A 21,907-nucleotide genomic window follows, 5' to 3' on the forward strand; every position below is an offset into this window, starting at 1 on the left:
TTTTCTTGAAGAGATCTCTAGTCTTTCCCATTCTATTGTTTTCCTCTATTTCTTTACACTGATCACTGAGGAAGGCTTTCTTATCTCTCCTTGCTATTCTTTGGTACTCTGCATTCAAATGGGTATATCTTTCCTTTTCTCCTTTGCTTTTTGCTTCTCTTCTTTTCACAGCTATTTGTAAGGCCTTCTCAGACAGCCATTTTGCTTTTTTTGCATTTCTTTTTCTTGGGGATGGTCTTGATCCCTATCTCCTGTACCATATCATGAACCTCCATCCATAGTTCATAAGGCACTCTGTCTATCAGATCTAGTCCCTTAAATCTATCTCTTGCTTCCACTGTATAATCATGAGGGATTTGATTTAGGTCATACCTGAGTGGTCTAGTGGTTTTCCCACTAGATTTTGATGTAATCAAATAACTCAGCTTTCACAATATGATTTGGCTTATGGAGGTTTGAATTCTTTCCCAACTTAAACCTCATGAAGATATTCTACAATTTATTCCGTAACTTTTATAGTACTTTAATCTTTCACTTTTTTCTTTAAAGCATCTACCAGTGCCCTCCATCCCCTCTCTGCCTGCTGTTAAAGAAACATTTTTCCTTTAGAATCAGGCCAAGTGGCTCAGTGGTAAAGAATCCACCTGCCATTGCAAGAGACACAGATTCAATCCCTGGGTCAGGAATATCCCCTGGAGAAGGAGATGGAAAACCGCTCCAGTATTCTATCCTGGGAAATCCCATGGATAGAAGAGCCTGGCAGGCTATCGTCCTTGGGGTCAGTCACAAAAAGTCAGACATGCTAAGACACATATAAGGGGAGAGCTCAAAATTCCCAATATGCATCAACTCCTTAAAAGGGCTGAAAGAAAAGGGAATAAGATTAGTACTTCTTTCTCTGTTCTTAAAGTACCATGTTTGCACTTCTATTAAAGTACTCACTACCCTGATGCAATAATTTATTAAGATAGCTGATTCCCCTGGTAGACACTTCAATTCTTCAAGAGTCAGCTCCGTGTTCCATCTTGAATTCTGTTGCCAGCACTTAGTATTGTGTCTGGAACATACAGATGCTCAATACATATCTGCAGAACAAATACAAGCAGACTATTTCCTCTTCTAAAAAATTTGTGAACAGCCTGAATTACATAAAGACTAGAGTAGAGCAAACCTGGATTCCAGTTCTAGGTCTACCATTAAAAAAAGAGGATGAGAGTATGATATTACTCATGAAAGGCCAGCAGATTCAGACCAATCCTGAGATAATGGTGCCAAATTGACCAAAATACCATTTTTCAAAGCAAGGGTAGATCCTGGTTGCTTTGGGCAGATCTTATCTCCCCTAATTATTAGCCGTGTGACTCTTGGTAACCTCTGCACTCAGAATCCTTATCATAGGGTTGTTGAGGATTAAATGATATAATACATAAAACTCTTATACAAGTTCTTGGCACATGATCATTTGTCAATAAAAATGACCCAATATTATTTAATGTTTCAAGATAATTTAAGCTTAAATAATGTTTTTATCAAGCATTTTAGCAAACCATGCCACACTCACTTGCTTATATTTTATTTTAGGAATATATTCAACAACCCCAGGCAAGTTTTTCATTCATTAACTAATTCTTTTACCATTTAGAATTAGGAGAAGGAAAACATAAGCAGAACACTCTTTGACATAAATTGCAGCAATAACTTTTTTGACTCATCTACTAGAGTAATGGCAAATAAAAACAAACAAATGGGACCTAATTAAATTCAAAAGCTGTTACACAGCAAAGGAAACTATAAACAAAATGAAAAGACAACCCACAGAATAGGAGAAAATATTTGCAAAAGATGCAACCAACAAGGGGTTAATTTCCAAAATTTATAAACAGCTCATGTGGCTCAATACCTAAAAAAACCAAACAACCCAATCAAAAAACTGGCAGAAAATCAAAATAGACATTTCTCCAAAGAAGACATACAGATGACCAAGAGGCACATAAAAAGATACTAACATCACTAATTACTGCTGCTGCTGCTACTGCTGCTAAGTCACTTCAGTCGTGTCCGACTCTAAATGCAAATCAGAACTACAGTGAGGGACCACTTCACAAAAGACAGAATGGCCATCACCAAATAATAAATGCCAGACAGGGTGTGGAAAAGAGAGAACCCTCTGGCACTGTTGGTGAGAACTGATACAGCTACTATGAGGAACAGTATAGAGGTTCCCTAAAACAGGGGTCCCCAACCTCCAGGTCACGAAACAGTACCAGTCCATGGCCTGTTAGAAACAGGGCCACACAGCAAGAAGTATATTTACAGCCACTCCCCAGAACCTGTGTTACTTCTGAGCCCAAAAAAATAAGCTCACAAGTCCCACTGATTCTGCATTATGGGAGCTGTATAATTATTTAATTATATGTCACAGTGTAATAACAATAAAGGGCACAATAAATGTAATGTGCTTGAATCATCCCAAAACCATCCCACCGCTGGTCTATGGCAAAATTGTCTTCCATGAAACCAGTTCCAAGTGCCAAAAAGGTTGGGGACCACCACTTTAAAAAACTAAAAATAGAGCTACCACATGACCCGGCAATCCCACTCCTGGGTCTTATGATGACCTAGGGGGAAAAACAGATCAGGTGTTTTGGATTGCAAATACACACTGCTATATCTAAAATAGATAACCAACAAAGACCTACAGTATGGAAGAGGGAACTCTGCTCAATATTCTGTAATAAACTAAAAGGTTATTTTCCAAACTTTAGCTTAAATAAGTCTCATTTTTCAAATATAAGATCTCGTATTTTCTTTGATCTTCTCTTTCCTTTCTCAGAAACCTATTTAGTAAAAAATTTAATCACATGCATGAACAAAAATGAATTAATATAATCTAACTATAAAGTTGGCTCCCCAGGTAGCTTAGTGGTAAAGAATCCACCTGCGATGCGGGAGACACAGGTTCAATTGCTAGGTCAGGAAGGTTCCCTGGAGAAGGAAATGGCAACCACTGCAGTCTTCTTGCCTTCCAAATTCCACGGATGGAGGAGCCTGGCTGGCTGCAGTTCATGGGGTCACAAAAGAGTCGGAAACGATTTAGTGACTAAACAACAGCAGACAATACCAGTAAGTTCAATTTCTGTTTCTCAATTTGAATTATTTATGAACACCTAAGTCCATGAAAATATCCAGCTTTGGAAATCTCAGTATTCTTATCGTTATTGTTTTCTCCTAATTAACCACCTCAACACCTGGAAGCCTGTCTTGCTTCTGCTCTTGCTCCTCTCAGACATACGTTATGCACACAATTGCCAGAGAGACCTTCTCAAATAAAAAATCAGAACTTGTAACCCCCTTGTTTGATACTTTCTAGTGAATCTTCATTTCACTTAGGGTAAAATAGCAATGTATTTTCAAGACTTACTAGGTCCTTACTTCTCTGACCTCTTCTTTATTTTCTTCTCTGCTTCCTAGGTTCTAATCTCACTATTTTTTTCCCCACTCCTCAAGTTCATTCCCACCCCAAGCCCCTTGAATTGTTCTCTCTCTCTCTCTCTCTCTCTCTCTCTCTCTCTCTCTCTGTCTCTGGAATACTTTCTCTCCAGATATGTGCATGCTTAGCTCCTTGTTTAGGTCTCGGATCAAATGTCACTTCTTCATGCCTTCTCAATCAAGACAAATTAACTCTCCCCAGTAACTCTGTTATACTATCTCCTTTAACTTTCTCCATAACAATGATCACTTTTTGAAATTGTTCTTTGCATTTATTTATTTTCTTGTTGTCTCTCTCCAATTCAATGTAAATTCCACATGAATAAGAATGTTATTTGAGATTGTGCATGTTAAGTCACTTCAGTTGTGTCCAACTCTTTGCAACCCTATGGACTGTAGTCCACCAGGCTCCTCTGTCCATGGGATTCCCCAGCCAAGAATACTGGAATTTGTTGCCATGCCCTTCACTAGTGGATCTTCCCAACCCAGGGATCGAACTCCCATCTCCTTTATCTCCTGCATTAGCAGGCAGGTGCTTTACTACTAGCACCACCTGGGAAGCCCATCTGAGATTATGAATGGCTAAATAAATTTGTGAGATCTACATATATAAAGAATAGAATATTATACAGCCACAAAAAAAGAATGACCTCTTGCCATTTGTGACAACATGAATGAACTTTAAGGGCATTATGCTAGTGAAATAAATCATACTAAGACCATACTATCTGTCTTAAACGTAGAATCTGAAACAAACAAAAAACCAAGTTCATAGATTCAGAGGACAGATGTGCTTATAAGAGGTGGGGGCTAGGAGGTGAGAGAAATAAATGAACTGATTTTTTTTTTTTAGTTTAAACAAATTGAACTAAAAAAAAAAAAACCCTTTTCTGACATTTTTGCCATTGAGTCCTTAGCACATAAATACTACCCGGCACCTGTGAATATTTGATAATATTAATTTAGTTAAATTTTTTGTCTATTAAATTGTTAGACTATGAGTCATTTGAAGAGAGCAAACAACATATTTATCTTCACAACCCTGTAACTTAGTACAGAGAGGATATTCTAAGAACTGTTTGTTGGATAAATTGGAGGAGTGAATGAAGACAGTTTCCATTTGTGGTCTTTTTTTGTGAGGGAAGGGGCAAGCAAGTGCAATTATTCATGGGTAGTGAAATGTGTAGGAAGAATAGGTTCCTTTATGCTTCAGCAGCTATAGGAGCCTTGTGTCCACCTCTTAATGTATGAGAGACTTTGGTAGGTGGACTCCACTCTTTTATTTCACTTTCTGACACTATGCAAGAAGTGAGAGAAACTGATTTGAAATTAATTGCTGTACTTGTTATTTCTTTCTTTCCACTCTTTAATTCAGTTGCTGCCTTTTTCAGTATTTGTACACCATTCTTGTAAAGCTTGAGTTTTATTATTAATTACCAGGATAATGTTTTTCTCTATTTATAATATGAGTTAGTCCTCAAAATTACTAACAATAAATAAGAAGATAAGAAAGAAAGGGGGTATATTAATATAAACATAGCTGGAAATGAAAACTACCAGCTGAGCAACAGTCTCCTAGTCACTACTGAATCTGGAAGCCTAAAGGAAACCAGAATTTAGAATTTGAAAGGAAATTTGGAGTATGTCAGCTATTCTTAGAATACAATAAAAAAGAAACAAAATACTTTCCACCTGGGAATAAAGGATGAATTCTTTTCAATGGGAGATATTGTACCTCTCCTTTGTGGGAGTTGATAAATAAATTATAAATTGAGCCTTCCATTATTTGGGAAAGAAGTGAGCACCCTTTCTTTCCCTTTCTGAGCAGCAGGAACTGGGCTAGAGTTCTCTTAGTTCCAACACTTCAACCAACGACTAATGTTGCCTCTCTTGTTATTCTCTCTGCATTTTTATACCATCACTCTCCTAAGTATAATCAGGTAGCCTAGAAATTTGTATTTCTTTTAAGTCGTTATAACTAATCCCAGGAGATTTAATCCTGAACTTTGTCATAACTGGTGACATTTAGTTTTTTCATACTTACCAGCAGTTAAGGGACTGATGGATAACGCAGATGCAAGGGAATCCAAGAACTAAAGAAAGATTATCAAAATTCTGCAAAATCAAACCAGATTTTTCAGCATTAAAAAAAAGTATTTTAAGGTTTTAAAGGAATCTCTGTATTCTTCAAGAAATCAAAGGACACTCAAACTGACAGTAAACCAGGATATTTCTGCATAGTACTGGAGATACTGCCAAAAATGAATCATTTGCTCTATCAAGAATACCTTATTCACAGTCTTAAAATGAAGATAGCCATTGTCTTTTTGGGACTCCGGTCTTGTCAAGATGACTGGCATTATATTTTCCTACGTTTAATATTCTGTGAGCATGAGCACGCTAGTTCACCTTAGTTGTGTCCAACTCCTCGCAACCCATGGACTGTAGTCCACCAAGCTCCCCAGTCCATGGGATTCTCCAGGCAAGAATACTGGGGGAGGGTTGCCACACCTCCTCCAGGTGATCTTCCTGACCCAGGGATCGAACCCATATCTCTTAAGTCTCCAGCATTGGCAGGAGAATTCCTTACCACTAGCACCACAAACAACCATTGGAAGCTTCGGTAACATGTCTCCTGGGAAGACAGAAGCCCACAGATTGTGAATGCTGAATGGGAACATACCAACACACTTTCTAAAGCACTCTCACAGATGAAGACATAAGTCTGGAGGTTTCACTCTTCTGTTCAGAATAACTTTCTAGAGGCTGGTAAATTGATTTCCATGCTCACTTTCTCATCCAGGGCACAGAGATCAAAAGAATTTAGGCAAATGTAAGCTATTACAGTACTTTTGTTGTTCTTGTCTTTCTCCTTCCTCTTTTTTCTCAAACTAGATTTTTTCTTCCTCTAGACTAGTTAAGAGAAATTTCTCTACTGCTTAAACTACTGACTATTTTTTTAAAAGCTTTTCTATCTTCTGCCTATACTATTTGGGAACATAAAGCCACCCAAAGGAATTTACCCACTTCTACTGAGGTTTCAAACACCCTCTTCCAACAACACAAGAGAAGACTCTACACATGGACATCACCAGATGGTCAACACTGAAATCAAATTGATTATATTCTTTGCAGCCAAAGATGGAGAAGCTCTATACAGTCAGCAAAAACAAGACCAGGAGCTGACTGTGGCTCAGATCATGAACTCCTTATTTCCAAATTCAGACTGAAATGGAAGAAAGTAGGGAAAACCACTAGACCATTCAGGTATGACCTAAATCAAATCCCTTATGATTATACAGTGGAAGTACGAAATAGATTTAAGGGCCTAGATCTGATAGATGGAGTGCCTGATGAACTATGGAATGAGGTTCATGGCATTGTACAGGAGACAGGGATCAAGACCATCCCCATGGAAAAGAAATGCAAAAAAGCAAAATGGTTGTCTGGGGAGGCCTTACAAACAGCTGTGAAAAGAAGAGAAGCAAAAAGCAAAGGAGAAAACGAAAGATATAAGCATCTGAATGCAGAGTTCCAAAGAATAGCAAGAAGAGATAAGAAAGCCTTCCTCAGCGATCAATGCAAGAAATAGAGAAAACAACAGAATGGGAAAGACTAGAGATCTCTTCAAGAAAATTAGAGATACCAAGGGAACATTTCACGCAAGGATGGGCTCAATAAAGGACAAAAATGGTATGGACCTAACAGAAGCAGAAGATATTAAGAAGAGGTGGCAAGAATACACAGAAGAACTGTACAAAAAAGGTCTTCATGACCCAGATAATCACGATGGTGTGATCACTGACCTAGAGCCAGACATCCTGGAATGTGAAGTCAAGTGGGCCTTAGAAAGCATCACTACGAACAAAGCTAGTGGAGGTGATGGAATTCCAATTGAGCTATTCCAAATCCTGAAAGATGATGCTGTGAAAATGCTGCACTCATATGCCAGAAAATTCAGCAGTGGCCACAGGACTGGAAAAGGTCAGTTTTCATTCCAATCCCAAAGAAAGGCAATGCCAAAGAATGCTCAAACTACTGCACAATTGCACCCATCTCACATGCTAGTAAAGTACTGCTCAAAATTCTCCAAGCCAGGCTTCAGCAATATGTGAACTGTGAACTTCCTGATGTTCAAGCTGGATTTAGAAAAGGCAGAGGAACCAGAGATCAAATTCCCAACATCCGCTGGATAATCGAAAAAGCAAGAGAGTTCTAGAAAAACATCTATTTCTACTTTATTGACTATGCAAAAGCCTTTGACTGTGTGGATCACAACAAACTGGAAAATTCTGAAAAAGATGGGAATAGCAGACCACCTGATCTGCCTCTTGAGAAATTTGTATGTGGATCAGGAAGCAAGAGTTAGAACTGGACATGGAACAACAGACTGGTTCCAAATTGGGAAAGGAGTACGTCAGGGCTGTATATTGTCACCCTGCTTATTTAACTTATATGCAGAGTACATCATGAGAAATGCTGGGCTGGAAGAAGCACAAGCTGGAATCTAGATTGCGGGAGAAATATTAATAACCTCAAATATGCAGATGACACCACCCTTATGGCAGAAAGTGAAGAGGAACTAAAAAGCCTCTTCTTGATGAAAGTGAAAGTGGAGAGTGAAAAAGTTGGCTTAAAGCTCAACATTCAGAAAACGAAGATCATGGCATCTGGTCCCATCACTTCATGGCAAACAGATGGGGAAACAGTGGAAACAGTGTCAGACTTTATTTTTTGGGGCTCCAAAATCACTGCAGATGGTGACTGCAGCCATGAAATTAAAAGACGCTTACTCCTTGGAAGGAAAGTTATGACCAACGTAGATAGCATATTCAAAAACAGAGACATTACTTTGCCAACTAAGGTCCTTCCAGTCAAGGCTATGGTTTTTCCAGTGGTCATGTATGGATGTGAGAGTTGGACTGTGAAGAAGGCTGAGCGCTGAAGAATTGATGCTTTTGAACTGTGGTGTTGGAGAAGACTCTTGAGAGTCCCTTGGACTGCAAGGAGATCCAACCAGTCCATTCTGAAAGAGATCAGCCCTGGGATTTCTTTGGAAGGACTGATGCTAAAGCTGAAACTCCAGTACTTTGGCCACCTCATGCCAAGAGTTGACTCATTGGAAAAGACTCAGAAGCTGGGAGGGATTGGGGGCAGGAGGAGAAGGGGACAACAGAGGATGAGATGGCTGGATGGCATCACTGACTCGAAGAACGTGAGTCTGAGTGAACTCTGGGAGTTGGTGATGGGCAGGGAGGCATGGTGTGCTGCAATTCACGGGGTCGCAAAGAGTCAGACACGACTGAGCGACTGAACTGAACTGAGTGCTTACTTTGCACAAGTATTTAAGCTATAGTATTGAGTATCACTCTTTGTCGTAAATACCACTCTTGCTAAACTGTCTTGATCATTGACTAAGACACAGTTTCTTATTTATGTAAATACTTTCATCCCAATAGTCAATGGGCATCGGATGCAGAACCTAGAGCCAGTTTTCAGGAACAACTGCAAACCTGATTTGGTACTGGGCATCTATTCATAAAACACTTAAAACTGTGAAAATATGGTTTAGGGTTAAGTGTAAACCATATTTTCACACTGCAAAGTATATTTTCAGTTTTAAGTTTTTATGAATAGATGCACAGTACCAAATAAAAGTGGAAAAGGCAATGGCAACCCACTCCAGTACCCTTGCCTGGAAAATCCCATGGACGGAAGAGCCTGGTAGGCTGCAGTCCATGGGGTGGCTAAGAGTTGGACACGACTGAGCGGCTTCACTTTCAATTTTCATTTTCATGCACTGGAGAAGGAAATGACAACCCACTCCAGTGTTCTTGCCTGGAGAATCCTAGGGACGGGGAGCCTGGTGGGCTGCCATTTATGGGATCACACAGAGTTACACACGACTGAAGTGACTTAGTAGCAGCAGCAGTACATAAAGGTAAATGGAGAACTCAGTTCAGTACCAGTTCATTTGTACATTTTGTGGGAGGGTGCTTTTCACATTAACTGCCCATCTGTGTAATTTATAGTCTGACGTGATGTGTTTGTTTAAAAAAAAAAAAAAAAGTACATAGTATAAACCCATTAAGGATCTGAGGGAAGAGAAGAAGCTTAATGTAGAACTAAGCTTTTAAAGTATGTCTTTTTGGGTTTTTTTTTTAATCCTGGTCTTGGTGCAAATGTTAGTTATGCCTTATTCATATCACAGTTAGGTCACTATGCTGTGATATGGTCTGTATTCATGCTGCCCTAGATACTTTTGCAATTATTTGCTGCAGACTTGTGACTGTCCCTCTTAACTTTGTTTTATGTAATTTGTAAAAAGTTTCTTAAAATTTTTGCTTTTGCTTATTTAATTTTGAATAAAAGCTGAATTCATAATAAAAAATGTGTTTACATGTATGGGCTAATGCTGGCTTGTTTTGTATTTCAGGCAGAACTATACTACCTACTGGTAAGTTTATTAGCTTATTTATAATACTAGCATATACTGGGCCACTACTGGATACAGAAGATTTTATTAACAGATTTTTTATTTTCAGATCAAAAGTTAATTTAGAGTTAGAATGAATCTCAATGGATTATATAAAGAATAAACTGACAAATAAATTGTTATATCAAGAGAGCTGATTTGTTTATTTAAAGAAATTTACTTGTCCATACTAGGACAGAAAGAAAAATATTAATATTTTAATGATGCAATGGAAGTAGGAAAGGAAACTAGTCATAGAATTAAAAGAGGGGAGAGGAAGAAGAAACTAATTGAAGAGGTATCTAAATTTTATACACATTATACTGTTTAATTAAAAAGATAGAAAATTGAGGAGAGGAAAATACAAGAATAATGCATATACTATGTTTCTGCCAGGACTTCCAAAAAAAGGTAACTAACTGGTTTGGAGCTAAGTATTAAAACAATGAAAAGAAATATTTTAGGTAAGCCTAAGATAGTAGGTCTTGGTTTTGTTTCGTTTGGAATTGAGAAATTTTCCAGTAAGTTACTTTTATGTGGCTAGTATCTGGAAAACATATGCATGAAGACATTTTGATAGATAAGTCCATTCATAGCCATAAATCAACTTTGTAAGTTCTAATGCTATTATTTCACTTTCTATGTTCCTCTCACATTAGTGAACTTTCTTTAGAAATTACTGAAAATTTTCAGAAAAGTTTAAAAGTATCCATTATAAGACTAAGTACCACAAAGCAAATAAAAATAATTTCAAAATGTAGATGACATCTATACAGAAGAGTACAATGATGAAAAAAATAGATAGGTAAAACTTTACTGTAACATCATACTGCTTTCCTAAAAGATTTTAATATTAATAGTTCTTTGCTCTGGGTAAGAAAAGTAAAGTATACAAAAAATAACCTCTCAACAGAGGCCCTTCAAATAGAACACTAAGATTTCTGAGATTAATCAGACATTAACATGATCTTTCATGAAACACAAAGAATCTCAACTGCTTTGAAATTCCCTTGACTTTTCTTTTTGGAGCACCCTCTGAAAATTACATGATTGACAGTTTTGTTTCAACACACACACGTAGAGAAATTTCTTGATTAGATATATTTTCATATATTATGCATTACTTATGTCTTTATTTTTCTTTCTGTTTTAAAGCACCTGTATCAACCATCAGTAAGTTCCTTTCAAATCTTAAAATCCATAGGCTATTGGCTATTACAGTGTCAGTGGTCTAAAACCTCAATGCTAATATTTCTCTACCCTTTCTCTGTGTGATACAGATGAATAGCTGATGATGCTGTGAAAGATTAAGAATTAACTATATATGTATAATGTATATATTATGTGTGTGTATATATATATATATACACTCTTTATGAGAAATACTATTACCAGTGTTTGATACTGCATCCAATGTGATGTTCATAAGTATAAACAAAGAAATAAGGAAAATTAACAAAAGTATAAGAAGAAGGGAGATTAAGTGGTATGACTTCTTGACAGGTCCAAAAATGGTATAAATCGACTGCAGTGGGCAAGAAAACAATATCTAAATAGGCACCAAGAAGATAATTCACTTTGCCTTTCTACCAGAATAAAAGAGCCCTAACTCCAGACATCTGCATATCTGAGGTTATTGATATTTCTCCCGGCAATCTTCATTCCACCTTGTGCTTCTTCCAGTCCAGCGTTTCTCATGACGTACTCTGCATGTAAGTTAAATAAGCAGGGTGACAATATACAGCCTTGATGTACTCCTTTTCCTATTTGGAATCAGTCTGTTGTTCCATGTCCAGTTCTAAATGTTGCTTCCTGACCTGCATACAGATTTCTCAAGAGGCAGGTCAGGTGGTCTGGTATTCCCATCTCTTTCAGAATTTTCCACAGTTTATTGTGATCCACACAATCAAAGGCTTTGGCATAGTCAAAAAAGCAGAAATAGATGTTTTTTCTGGAACTCTCTTGCTTTTTCCATGATCCAGTGGATGTTGGCAATTTGATCTCTGGTTCCTCTGCCTTTTCTAAATCCAGCTTGAACATCAGGAAGTTCATGGTTCACGTATTCCTGAAGCCTGGCTTGGAGAATTTTGAGCATTACTGTACTAGCATGTGAGATGAGTGCAATTGTGCAGTGGTTTGAGCATTCTTTGGCATTGCCTTTCTTTGGGATTGGAATGAAAACTGACCTTTTCCAGTCCTGTGGCCACTGCTGAGTTTTCCAAATTTGCTGGCATATTGAGTGCAACACTTTCACGGCATCATCATTCAGGATTTGAAATAGCTCAACTGGAATTCCATCACCTCCACTAGCTTCATTTGTAGTGATGCTTTCTAAGGCCCACTTGACTTCACATTCCAGAATGTCTGGCTCTAGGTCAGTGATCACATCATCATAATTATCTGGGTCGTGAAGATCTTTTTTGTACAGTTCTTCTGTGTATTCTTGCCACCTCTTCTTAATATCTTCTGCTTCTGTTAGGTCCATACCATTTCTGTCCTTTATCGAGCCCATCTTTGCATGAAATGGTCCCTTGGTATCTCTAATTTTCTTGAAGAGATCTCTAGTCTTTCCCATTCTGTTGTTTTCTCTATTTCTTTGCATTGATCGCTGAGGAAGGCTTTCTTATCTCTTCTTGCTATTCTTTGGAACTCTGCATTCAGATGCTTATATCTTTCGTTTTCTCCTTTGCTTTTCGCTTCTCTTCTTTTCACAGCTGTTTGTAAGGCCTCCCCAGACAGCCATTTTGCTTTTTTGCATTTCTTTTCCATGGGGATGGTCTTGATCCCTGTCTCCTGTACAATGTCACGAACCTCATTCCATAGTTCATCAGGAACTCTATCTATCAGATCTAGGCCCTTAAATCTATTTCTCACTTCCACTGTATAATCATAAGGGATTTGATTTAGGTCATACCTGAATGGTCTAGTGGTTTTCCCTACTTTCTTCCATTTCAGTCTGAATTTGGAAATAAGGAGTTCATGATCTGAGCCACAGTCAGCTCCTGGTCTTGTTTTTGTTGACTGTATAGAGCTTCTCCATCGTTGGCGGCAAAGAACATAATCAATCTGATTTCGGTGTTGACCATCTGGTGATGTCCATGTGTAGAGTCTTCTCTTGTGTTGTTGGAAGAGGGTGTTTGCTATGACCAGTGCATTTTCTTGGCAAAACTCTATTAGTCTTTGCCCTGCTTCATTCCATATTCCAAGGCCAAATTTGCCTGTTACTCCAGGTGTTTCTTGACTTCCTACTTTTGCATTCCAGTCCCCTATAATGAAAAGGACATCTTTTTTGGGTGTTAGTTCTAAAAGGTCTTGTAGGTCTTCATAGAACCGTTCAACTTGAGCTTTTTCAACGTTACTAGTTGGGGCATAGACTTGGATTACCGTGATATTGAATGGTTTGCCTTGGAAATGAACAGAGGTTATTCTGTCATTTTTGAGATTGCATCCAAGTATTGCATTACAGACTCTTTTGTTGACCATGATGGCCATTCCAATTCTTCTGAGGGATTCCTGCCCGCAGTAGTAGATATAATGGTCATCTGAGTTAAATTCACCCATTCCAGTCCATTTCAGTTCGCTGATTCCTAGAATGTCGACATTCACTCTTGCCATCTCTTGTTTTACCACTTCCAATTTGCCTTGATTCATGGACCTGACATTCCAGGTTCCTATGCAATATTGCTCTTTATAGCATCAGACCTTGCTTCTATCACCAGTCACATCCACAGCTGGGTGTTCTTTTTGCTTTGGCTCCATCCCTTCATTCTTTCTGGAGTTATTTCTCCACTGATCTCCAGTAGCATATTGGGCACCTAGTGACCTGGGGAGTTCCTCTTTCAGTATACTATCATTTTGCCTTTTCATACTGTCATGGGGTTCTCAAGGCAAGAATACTGAAGTGATTTGCCATTCCTTCCTCCAGTGGACCACATTCTGTCAGATCTCTCCACCATGACCCACCTGCCTTGGGTTGCCCCACAGGCATGGCTTAGTTTCATTGAGTTAGACAAGGCTGTGGTCCTAGTGTGATTAGATTGACTAGTTTTCTGTGAGTATGGTTTCAGTGTGTCTGCCCTCTGGTGCCCTCTTGCAACACCTACCATCTTACTTGGGTTTCTCTTACCTTAGGCGTGGGGTATCTCTTCATGGCTGCTCCAAGCTGGAATCAAGATTGCCGGGAGAAGTATCAATAACCTCAGATATGCAGATGACACCATCCTTAAGGCAGAAAGTGAAGAGGAACTAAAAAGCCTCTTCTTGATGAAAGTGAAAGTGGAGAGTGAGAAAGTTGGCTTAAAGCTCAACATTCAGAAAATGAAGATCATGGCATCTGGCCCCATCACTTCATGGCAAACAGATGGGGAAACAGTGGAAACAGTGTCAGACTTTATTTTGGGGGGCTCCAAAATCACTGCAGATGGTGACTGCAGCCATGAAATTAAAAGACACTTACTCCTTGGAAGGAAAGTTATGACCAACCTAGACAGCATATTGAAAAGCAGAGACATTACTTTGCCAACAAAGGTCCGTCTAGTCAAGGCTATGGTTTTTCCAGTGGTCATGTATGGATGTGAGAGTTGGACTGTGAAGAAGGCTGAGTGTGAAGAATTGATGCTTTTGAACTGTGGTATTGGAAAAGACTCTTGAGAGTCCCTTGGACTGCAAGGAGATCCAACCAGTCCATTCTGAAAGAGATCAGCCCTGGGATTTCTTTGGAAGGACTGATGCTAAAGGTGAAACTCCAGTACTTTGGCCACCTCATGCCAAGAGTTGACTCATTGGAAAAGACTCTGATCCTGGGAGGGATTGGGGGCAGAAAGAGAAGGGGACGACAGAGGATGAGATGACTGGATGGCATCACTGACTCGATGGACGTGAATCTGAGTGAACTCTGGGACTTGGTGATTGACAGGGAGGCCTGGCATGCTGCGATTCATGGGGTCGCAAAGAGTCAGACACAACTGAGCGACTGAACTGAACTCCAGACATCAGGTCTTCTCTTAGAACACAACAGAAGCATCAACTGTATAATCCAATTTCTTCAAAGTAACAGAATAGAAATGATACCACAGCTAGCACAAGTTTGACCTACAAAAACATCTGTTTAGGTCAATAGTTTCTCTACTGACAAATGGTTGAAGAACATGTACCATTAATTTGCCCAAGAGAAAAATTCAAACAGTAAACATTTGGAGGAGTATTAAGCCTCAGCTGCCACTAAAAGGGGCTTCAGGTGGTAAAGAATCTGCCTGCAGTGCAGGAGACCCAGGTTCAATTCCTGGGTTGGGAAGATCCCCTGAAGAAAAGAATGGCAACCCATTCCAGTATTCTTACCTGGAGAAATCCATGGACAGAGGAGCCTAGAGGGCTACAGTCCATGGGATTGCCAAGAGTCAGAAATGACTTACTACTAACACTACTACTTTTTGTGTCACTAAAAGAATTCCAATTGTAATTACTATGATGTATTTCTTATATGTATTACATGAGCATAAATGAAAACCAGTGATGCTATCAGTAAAAAATTTTTCAGTGTGTTTCTAGATTTAGTTATCTATAGATTTAAAGGTACATAGCAAGTCTTCAAAATGATTGTGTGTTTTAGTCGGATTGCTGGGTCCCGAGAGTGGTATTGCTGAGTCATGTGGTAGCTCTATTTTTAGTTTTTTAAGGCAGAGGGTCCCCAATTTAGGCATTACTAAGGACATAAAACAAAACAAAAGAACACAATTTCTAGAAATATATTTATAAATAAGTAAATACCATAGCTAAAATCTAAAAGAGAATCCAAATACCATAGAATTTGTTGTTAATATAACATGTGACTTTGTAATTAGAACTGACAAATGTTTTTTCTCTGAATCAGGATTTGCTGAACGAATTGGTAAGTTTTCCTTTTCCTCAACTGTTATGTCTTTTAATTTAAATACTAGCCTGAAAGTTATCCCTATAGTTTTTTACTGATATAATTAACATACAACATTCTGTTGGTTTCAAGTGTATAGCATAATGATTCGATATTCATAGATATCATGAAATGAACACAATAAGTCTAGTTAACATCCATTACCATACATAGTTACATTTGTTTCTTGTGTTGAAAGCTTTTAAGATCTACTCTCCTAGCAACTTTCAAATATACAGTATATTATTATTAACTGTAGTCACCATGCTGGACATGACTATATAAAGGATGCACAAAGGAATGAGCTCCTCTTTAATGAAGACTCTCAAGCATAAATTTCCTAGTTGGAAGGAATTTTATAGACCCACTGCAGGTGGGTAAATAGACTATGGTCCACTTCATCTAAAAGCTAGAGATTAAGCAAAAAGACAGATGTACTCCCATGTTCAGATATTTACAGTAGCCAAAATATGGAAGCTATACCTAAGTGCTCATCAGCAGAAGAGTGAATAAAGCAGATGTGGTATATATGTACAATGGAATATTATTCAGTTATTTAAAAAAGAGTGAAATTCTGCATTTGTAACAACATGGATGGACATAGAGAGTATTATGTGTAGTGAAATAAGTCAGACAGAAGAAGACAAATATTCTATGTTATCACTCATATGTGGAATCTAAAAAATAAAGCAAATGAATGACTATAACAACACTGAAAAAGACTCACAGATACAGAGAGTGGTAACCACTCACAAACCCGCGGTTATCAGTAGGGAGAAGAAACAGGGAAGAGGTTAGATAGAGGTATGAGATTAAGAGACACAAACTATTATGTATAAAATATATAAGCTACAATGATATACTGTACAGCTCAGGGAAATATAGTCATTATTTTGCAATAACTTTAAATGGAGAATAATATATAAAAATATTGAATCACTATATTGTACATCTGAAGGTAATATAGTATTGTAAGTCAGCTGTACTTCAATTTTTAAAAGAAGACATTATGATATAATAGCACAAAACCTAAGAATTAAGGTACTTTCCAGTCCCAAGACTGTGTATCTTACATTCTCATAAAGGACCACCTTGCTAGGACTCACAGCGTCAAATTAACTGATGTAGAAGTCTTTGAGCTTTTTGAATATTATTTTATAAGACTCCCTTAATGCATATTTATAAGGGATATACATTGTATACTTAATAGTTTAAAAATAATAACTAATTTTTTGTGCTTTTATTTTAGCAAAAACCTCACCACCTCTTAGTAAGTACAGTATCTTATAATTCTACTGACAATAGTCTGTTGCTGCATGCACAGGACTATTACATTCTATGATTGCTATTTTACAGTGGAGCAGAAATCAAGAACTTTATTGTTGTTGCCAATTTTTTGAAACTAAAACCAAATCAAAAAAATAAACATAGAAGTACATTATCATTCAATCAAGTCAACGGACTTACCAGCAACAAAGAAGAACGTTCTTACTAGAGATAAAAATGAGTCAGAGCTGAGAATTAAAAATAGAGAAATACAATGAAGGATAATTTTTTTAAACACCTTGCTAAATCTTCTAAATCTTACACACAGGATCCAAAAATTTAGTTGAGAGTCTGAACAAGTAAAGAGAATAAAAGAATAGACTATACCTATGTTTCTTCTGGGGCTTCCCAGGTTACACCAGTGGTAAAGAACCCATCCGCCAATGGAAGAGACAGAAGAGACTGGATTCCATCCATCGCTTGGTCGGGAAGATCCCCTGGAGAAGGGCATGGCAACCCACTGCAGTATTCTGGAGAATGCCATAGACAGAGGAGCCTGGTGGACTACAGTTCATAGGGTCGCAAAGAGTCAGACACTACTGAAACGAATTAGCACACACACATGTTTCTTCTGAAATTACAAAATTAATGAAATAGAATCAATTAGGATTAATATTACAAATAGAATGAAGACAGAAATCCTAAAAAATAAAAATTAGGTGGGGAAAAGGAAACAGCAAAATGCAAAAGAATCAATGACTATAATTTATCTTAATGAATAGAAGAAGCACATAGAATTACCATCGACTCAATTCATATTAACAAAAGGAGTTGTACCAATAAGAAAAAATATGTTTAAAAAATAATGGTCCACATAAGCTTAGATTTTGTGATAACTGATGATAAACAACCAAAAATTGTCAGATATTCTAGACTAAGCTTTAGGAAAGCCAACTTCAAAAGTTTCAATTATAAACATAGAAGATCATGTATAAAAAAGTGAAAAAATTAATGTTTAAGAGATTTTTCTGTGTTGGATTATAGTGCCAAAGCAGCCAACATGGAACTTAAAGACCCAAAATAATATACACATAAAAGACCATAGAACTATGGGTTCTGGGGTTTTGATGCTTAAGTATAAATGCAGACTTGACCACTGAAGTGCCTGGTCTTGAATGGTTTACTTAACCTATTCCCGCTAATTCTTTCATTGATAAAATGAAGGTAACAATTATAGCCACCTCATGGGATTTCAGTGAGAATTAAAATAGTTTAATCAACTGGAACAATGCCTCAGTTCAGTTCAGTTCAGTCGCTCAGTCATGTCCGACTCTTTGCGACCCCATGAATTGCAGCATGCCAGGACTCCCTGTCCATCACCAACTCCCGGAGTTCACTCAGACTCACGTCCATTGAGTCAGTGATGCCATCCAGCCATCTCATCCTCTGTCGTCTCCTTCTCCTCCTGCCCCCAATCCCTCCCAGCATCAGAGTCTTTTCCAGTGAGTCAACTCTTCACATGAGGTGGCCAAAGTACTGGAGTTTCAGCTTTAGCATCATTCCTTCCAAAGAAATCCCAGGGCTGATCTCCTTTAGAATGGACTGGTTGGATCTCCTTGCAGTCCAAGGGACTCTCAAGAGTCTTCTCCAACACCACAGTTCAAAGGCATCAATTCTTCAGCGCTCAGCCTTCTTCACAGTCCAACTCTCACATCCATACATGACCACTGGAAAAACCATAGCCTTGACTAGACAGACCTTTGTTAGCAAAGTAATGTCTCTGCTTTTGAATATGCTATCTACGTTGGTCATAACTTTCCTTCCAAGGAGTAAGCGTCTTTTAATTTCATGGCTGCAATCACCATCTGCAGTGATTTTGGAGCCCCAAAAAATAAAGTCTGACACTGTTTCCACTGTTTCCCCATCTGTTTGCCATGAAGTGATGGGACCAGATGCCATGATCTTCGTTTTCTGAATGTTGAGCTTTATGCCAACTTTTTCACTGTCCACTTTCACTTTTATCAAGAAGAGGCTTTTTAGTTCCTCTTCACTTTCTGCCCTAAGGGTGATGTCATCTGCATATCTGAGGTTATTGATATTTCTCCCGGCAATCTTGATTCCAGCTTGCGTTTCTTCCAGTCCAGTGTTTCTCATGACGTAAGGCAGAGGAATCAGAGATCAAATTGCCAATATCCACTGGATCATGGAAAAAGCAAGAGAGTTCCAGAAAAACATCTATTTCTGCTTTGTTAACTATGCCAAAGCCTTTGACTGTGTGGATCACAATAAACTGTGAAAAATTCTGAAAGAGATGGGAATACCAGACCACCTGACCTGCCTCTTGAGAAATCTGTATGCAGGTCAGGAAGCAACAGTTAGAACTGGACATGGAATAACAAACTGGTTCTAAATAGGAACAATGCCTAGGCACATGTTAATCAACCAATTATCACTAGCTATTGTAATTATTTTGTACTCAAGAAAAAGCTATATTCAAGATTTTTAGACTTCATTTATTTCTTTTTTATTATAGAAAAAGATGTGAGAGCCAGAGGTAAGTTCTTTCCACTTCTCCACTCCAAATCATTTCAGTTTAGCTGTATGTATGTTTTTGCTGAATTTGGCTGCTTCTGTGTCCAACATTAATGTTATGATGTCTCCTTTTGCCTTTTTCCCTTCCATATCCAAAGTTTGCTAATTGTGATTTTAAAACTGTAACAAAACTACAAAACAATATGTGATTCTTTAATGGGGCTTAATAATGCCATGAAAGTTTTTGTGCTCTAAGGAAATTAGATGTTGAAATAACTCAAAGAAGACTATTATTAATTATACAATCTATAAGTTAAACTGTATTCATTTACGTTTGTTTATAGGAGCTGCTGAGAAACCCATGCTTAAGCTTTTTTCTATTTCTCAGCATAAGTGATTTGGGGATAAATAAGTTCATAAAGAATTTTTGATTACTCTGACAATTAACATACCCAAATTTGAAAACCTCATATTAGTATTTTTCATTGTATACTCAGCCCTGAGCGGTGAGGATTTTTAGAGATTACTGACAGTTTGCTGAAAAGCTTAAATGCACTGAATAACTAAGACGGTATATTCCTCAGAACAAATAAAATTCACTTTAAAAGAAAAACAACGTAGACTGGAGTCTACATAAAAGGGAGTCAACATTAAGAGAAAAGAGAAAGTACATATGAGAGGCTATTAAGAAACGATGAATATGAGTTGTTCAAAGATAAATACAAATGATTAGGGAAAGAGCCCCAGTAATAAGCTTCTCACTTAGCAGAGATATCACAGAGGAGCTACCACAACAAGTGGGTGTTGAGACTAAAATCTTACCACAGTTCTCTCCAGTCTTGACACTTAGCATGGCACACACCAATAAGGGACCATTTGACCAGGAACTATAGCAATACATAACCATGGCAGAGGTGTTTGTGCTGGTTGGGTGTCATTTTATAAGATTTCCAAATTGGAAGATTTTAAACAGGAAAATGTGCTGCTCAGTAACAGGTTAACAAATAACTACTTGTTTGTGCTTATATTTCAACAAAAGCTGAACCACCTAATGGTAAGTACATTATTTAACTTGTTACTTAATGACTGTTATAGTATAAAGACTTCAACTAAATTTGAAGGTTGTCATGGTCAATTGGACACAAGTTAAGACTTTTCAGTTATTGAAAATTTTCTTGAAACCAAACCTCACTGATTTGTAGAAAGAATAGCTAAGAACTTCAACATTGTATCAAGGCAGCTGACTTGCCAAAACACAAAATAACATTCTCAGAAAAAGGAATCAGGAGACATTTAAAGAATTTAAATGAAATGAATTGAATTAAATGAGTTGAAGCTAGGAAAGGAAGACTGAGAAACAAAAGAAATGGGTGAGAGTAAGGGAAGAAAATAGTAAGATGAAATTTATAAATCTTATTCCTAGCTCCCCAAAGTCACTCAGATGCCTAGACAATACAGAAAGTGAATAAAAGAATCAGTCATATATATATTTCTCTCAGGATATCAAAATTGATAGGATATAATTCAAAAGGGTAACATTTTAAGTGAAATGTGAGAAATGGAATATTTTCTACCATATCAGTAAAAAAGGATTTCACAATCATCAGCAATTCCAGCCCTCCAATGTGGGCCTAAGGGCACTCAGGAAGGAGAAAAATACTTGCTATATAACAGCCATCAAACTGTAGCCACTCACTATGGTGAGTTCAAGGAAGCTCAGGATGTGAAAAATACAGGATACTGGCACCAGGATAGCTGAGATGCATATGAAAGGAATGATTTTAGTGAGCCCAGACTCTTGCATCTTTCCATACATAGAAAAGCACTAAATCCCTTAACTTGGGATATTTGATTTCCTTTAATTAACAGTAATCTTATATGCAGGTCAGGAAGCAACAGTTAGAACTGGACATGGAACAACAGACTGGTTCCTAAGAGGAAAAAGAGTACATCAAGGCTGTGTATTGTCACCCTGCTTATTTAACTTATATCCAGAGTACATCATGAGAAATGCTGGGCTAGAAGAAGCACAAGCTGGAATCAAGATTGCCGGGAGAAATATCAATAACCTCAGATATGCAGATGACACCACCCCTTATGGCAGAAAGTGAAGAGGAACTAACAAGCCTGTTGATGAAAGTGAAAGAGGAGAGTGAAAAAGTTGGCTTAAAGCTCAACATTCAGAAAACTAAAATCATGGCATCCAGTCCCATCACTTCATGGGAAATAGATGGGGA

At 37.8% G+C, this 21,907-nt stretch overlaps 1 protein-coding gene across 8 annotated transcripts in view; it reads left to right on the forward strand.

Annotated features, from left to right (window-relative positions):
- The window catches only part of TSBP1 (testis expressed basic protein 1), a 170,717-nt gene that overhangs the window by 118,090 nt on the left and 30,720 nt on the right, over positions 1-21,907 (forward strand). For all 8 annotated transcript variants that reach the window (XM_059880620.1, XM_059880625.1, XM_059880621.1 and 5 more), the window contains 6 exons: positions 9,926-9,946; positions 11,120-11,137; positions 15,834-15,851; positions 17,122-17,142; positions 19,672-19,692; positions 20,710-20,724. In XM_059880620.1, the coding sequence (XP_059736603.1) occupies positions 9,926-9,946; positions 11,120-11,137; positions 15,834-15,851; positions 17,122-17,142; positions 19,672-19,692; positions 20,710-20,724 (114 nt within the window). The remainder of the gene's footprint in view (positions 1-9,925; positions 9,947-11,119; positions 11,138-15,833; positions 15,852-17,121; positions 17,143-19,671; positions 19,693-20,709; positions 20,725-21,907) is intronic.

The sequence above is a fragment of the Bos taurus genome, chromosome 23 (assembly GCF_002263795.3).
Source record: "Bos taurus isolate L1 Dominette 01449 registration number 42190680 breed Hereford chromosome 23, ARS-UCD2.0, whole genome shotgun sequence".
Classification (NCBI taxonomy): domain Eukaryota; kingdom Metazoa; phylum Chordata; class Mammalia; order Artiodactyla; family Bovidae; genus Bos; species Bos taurus.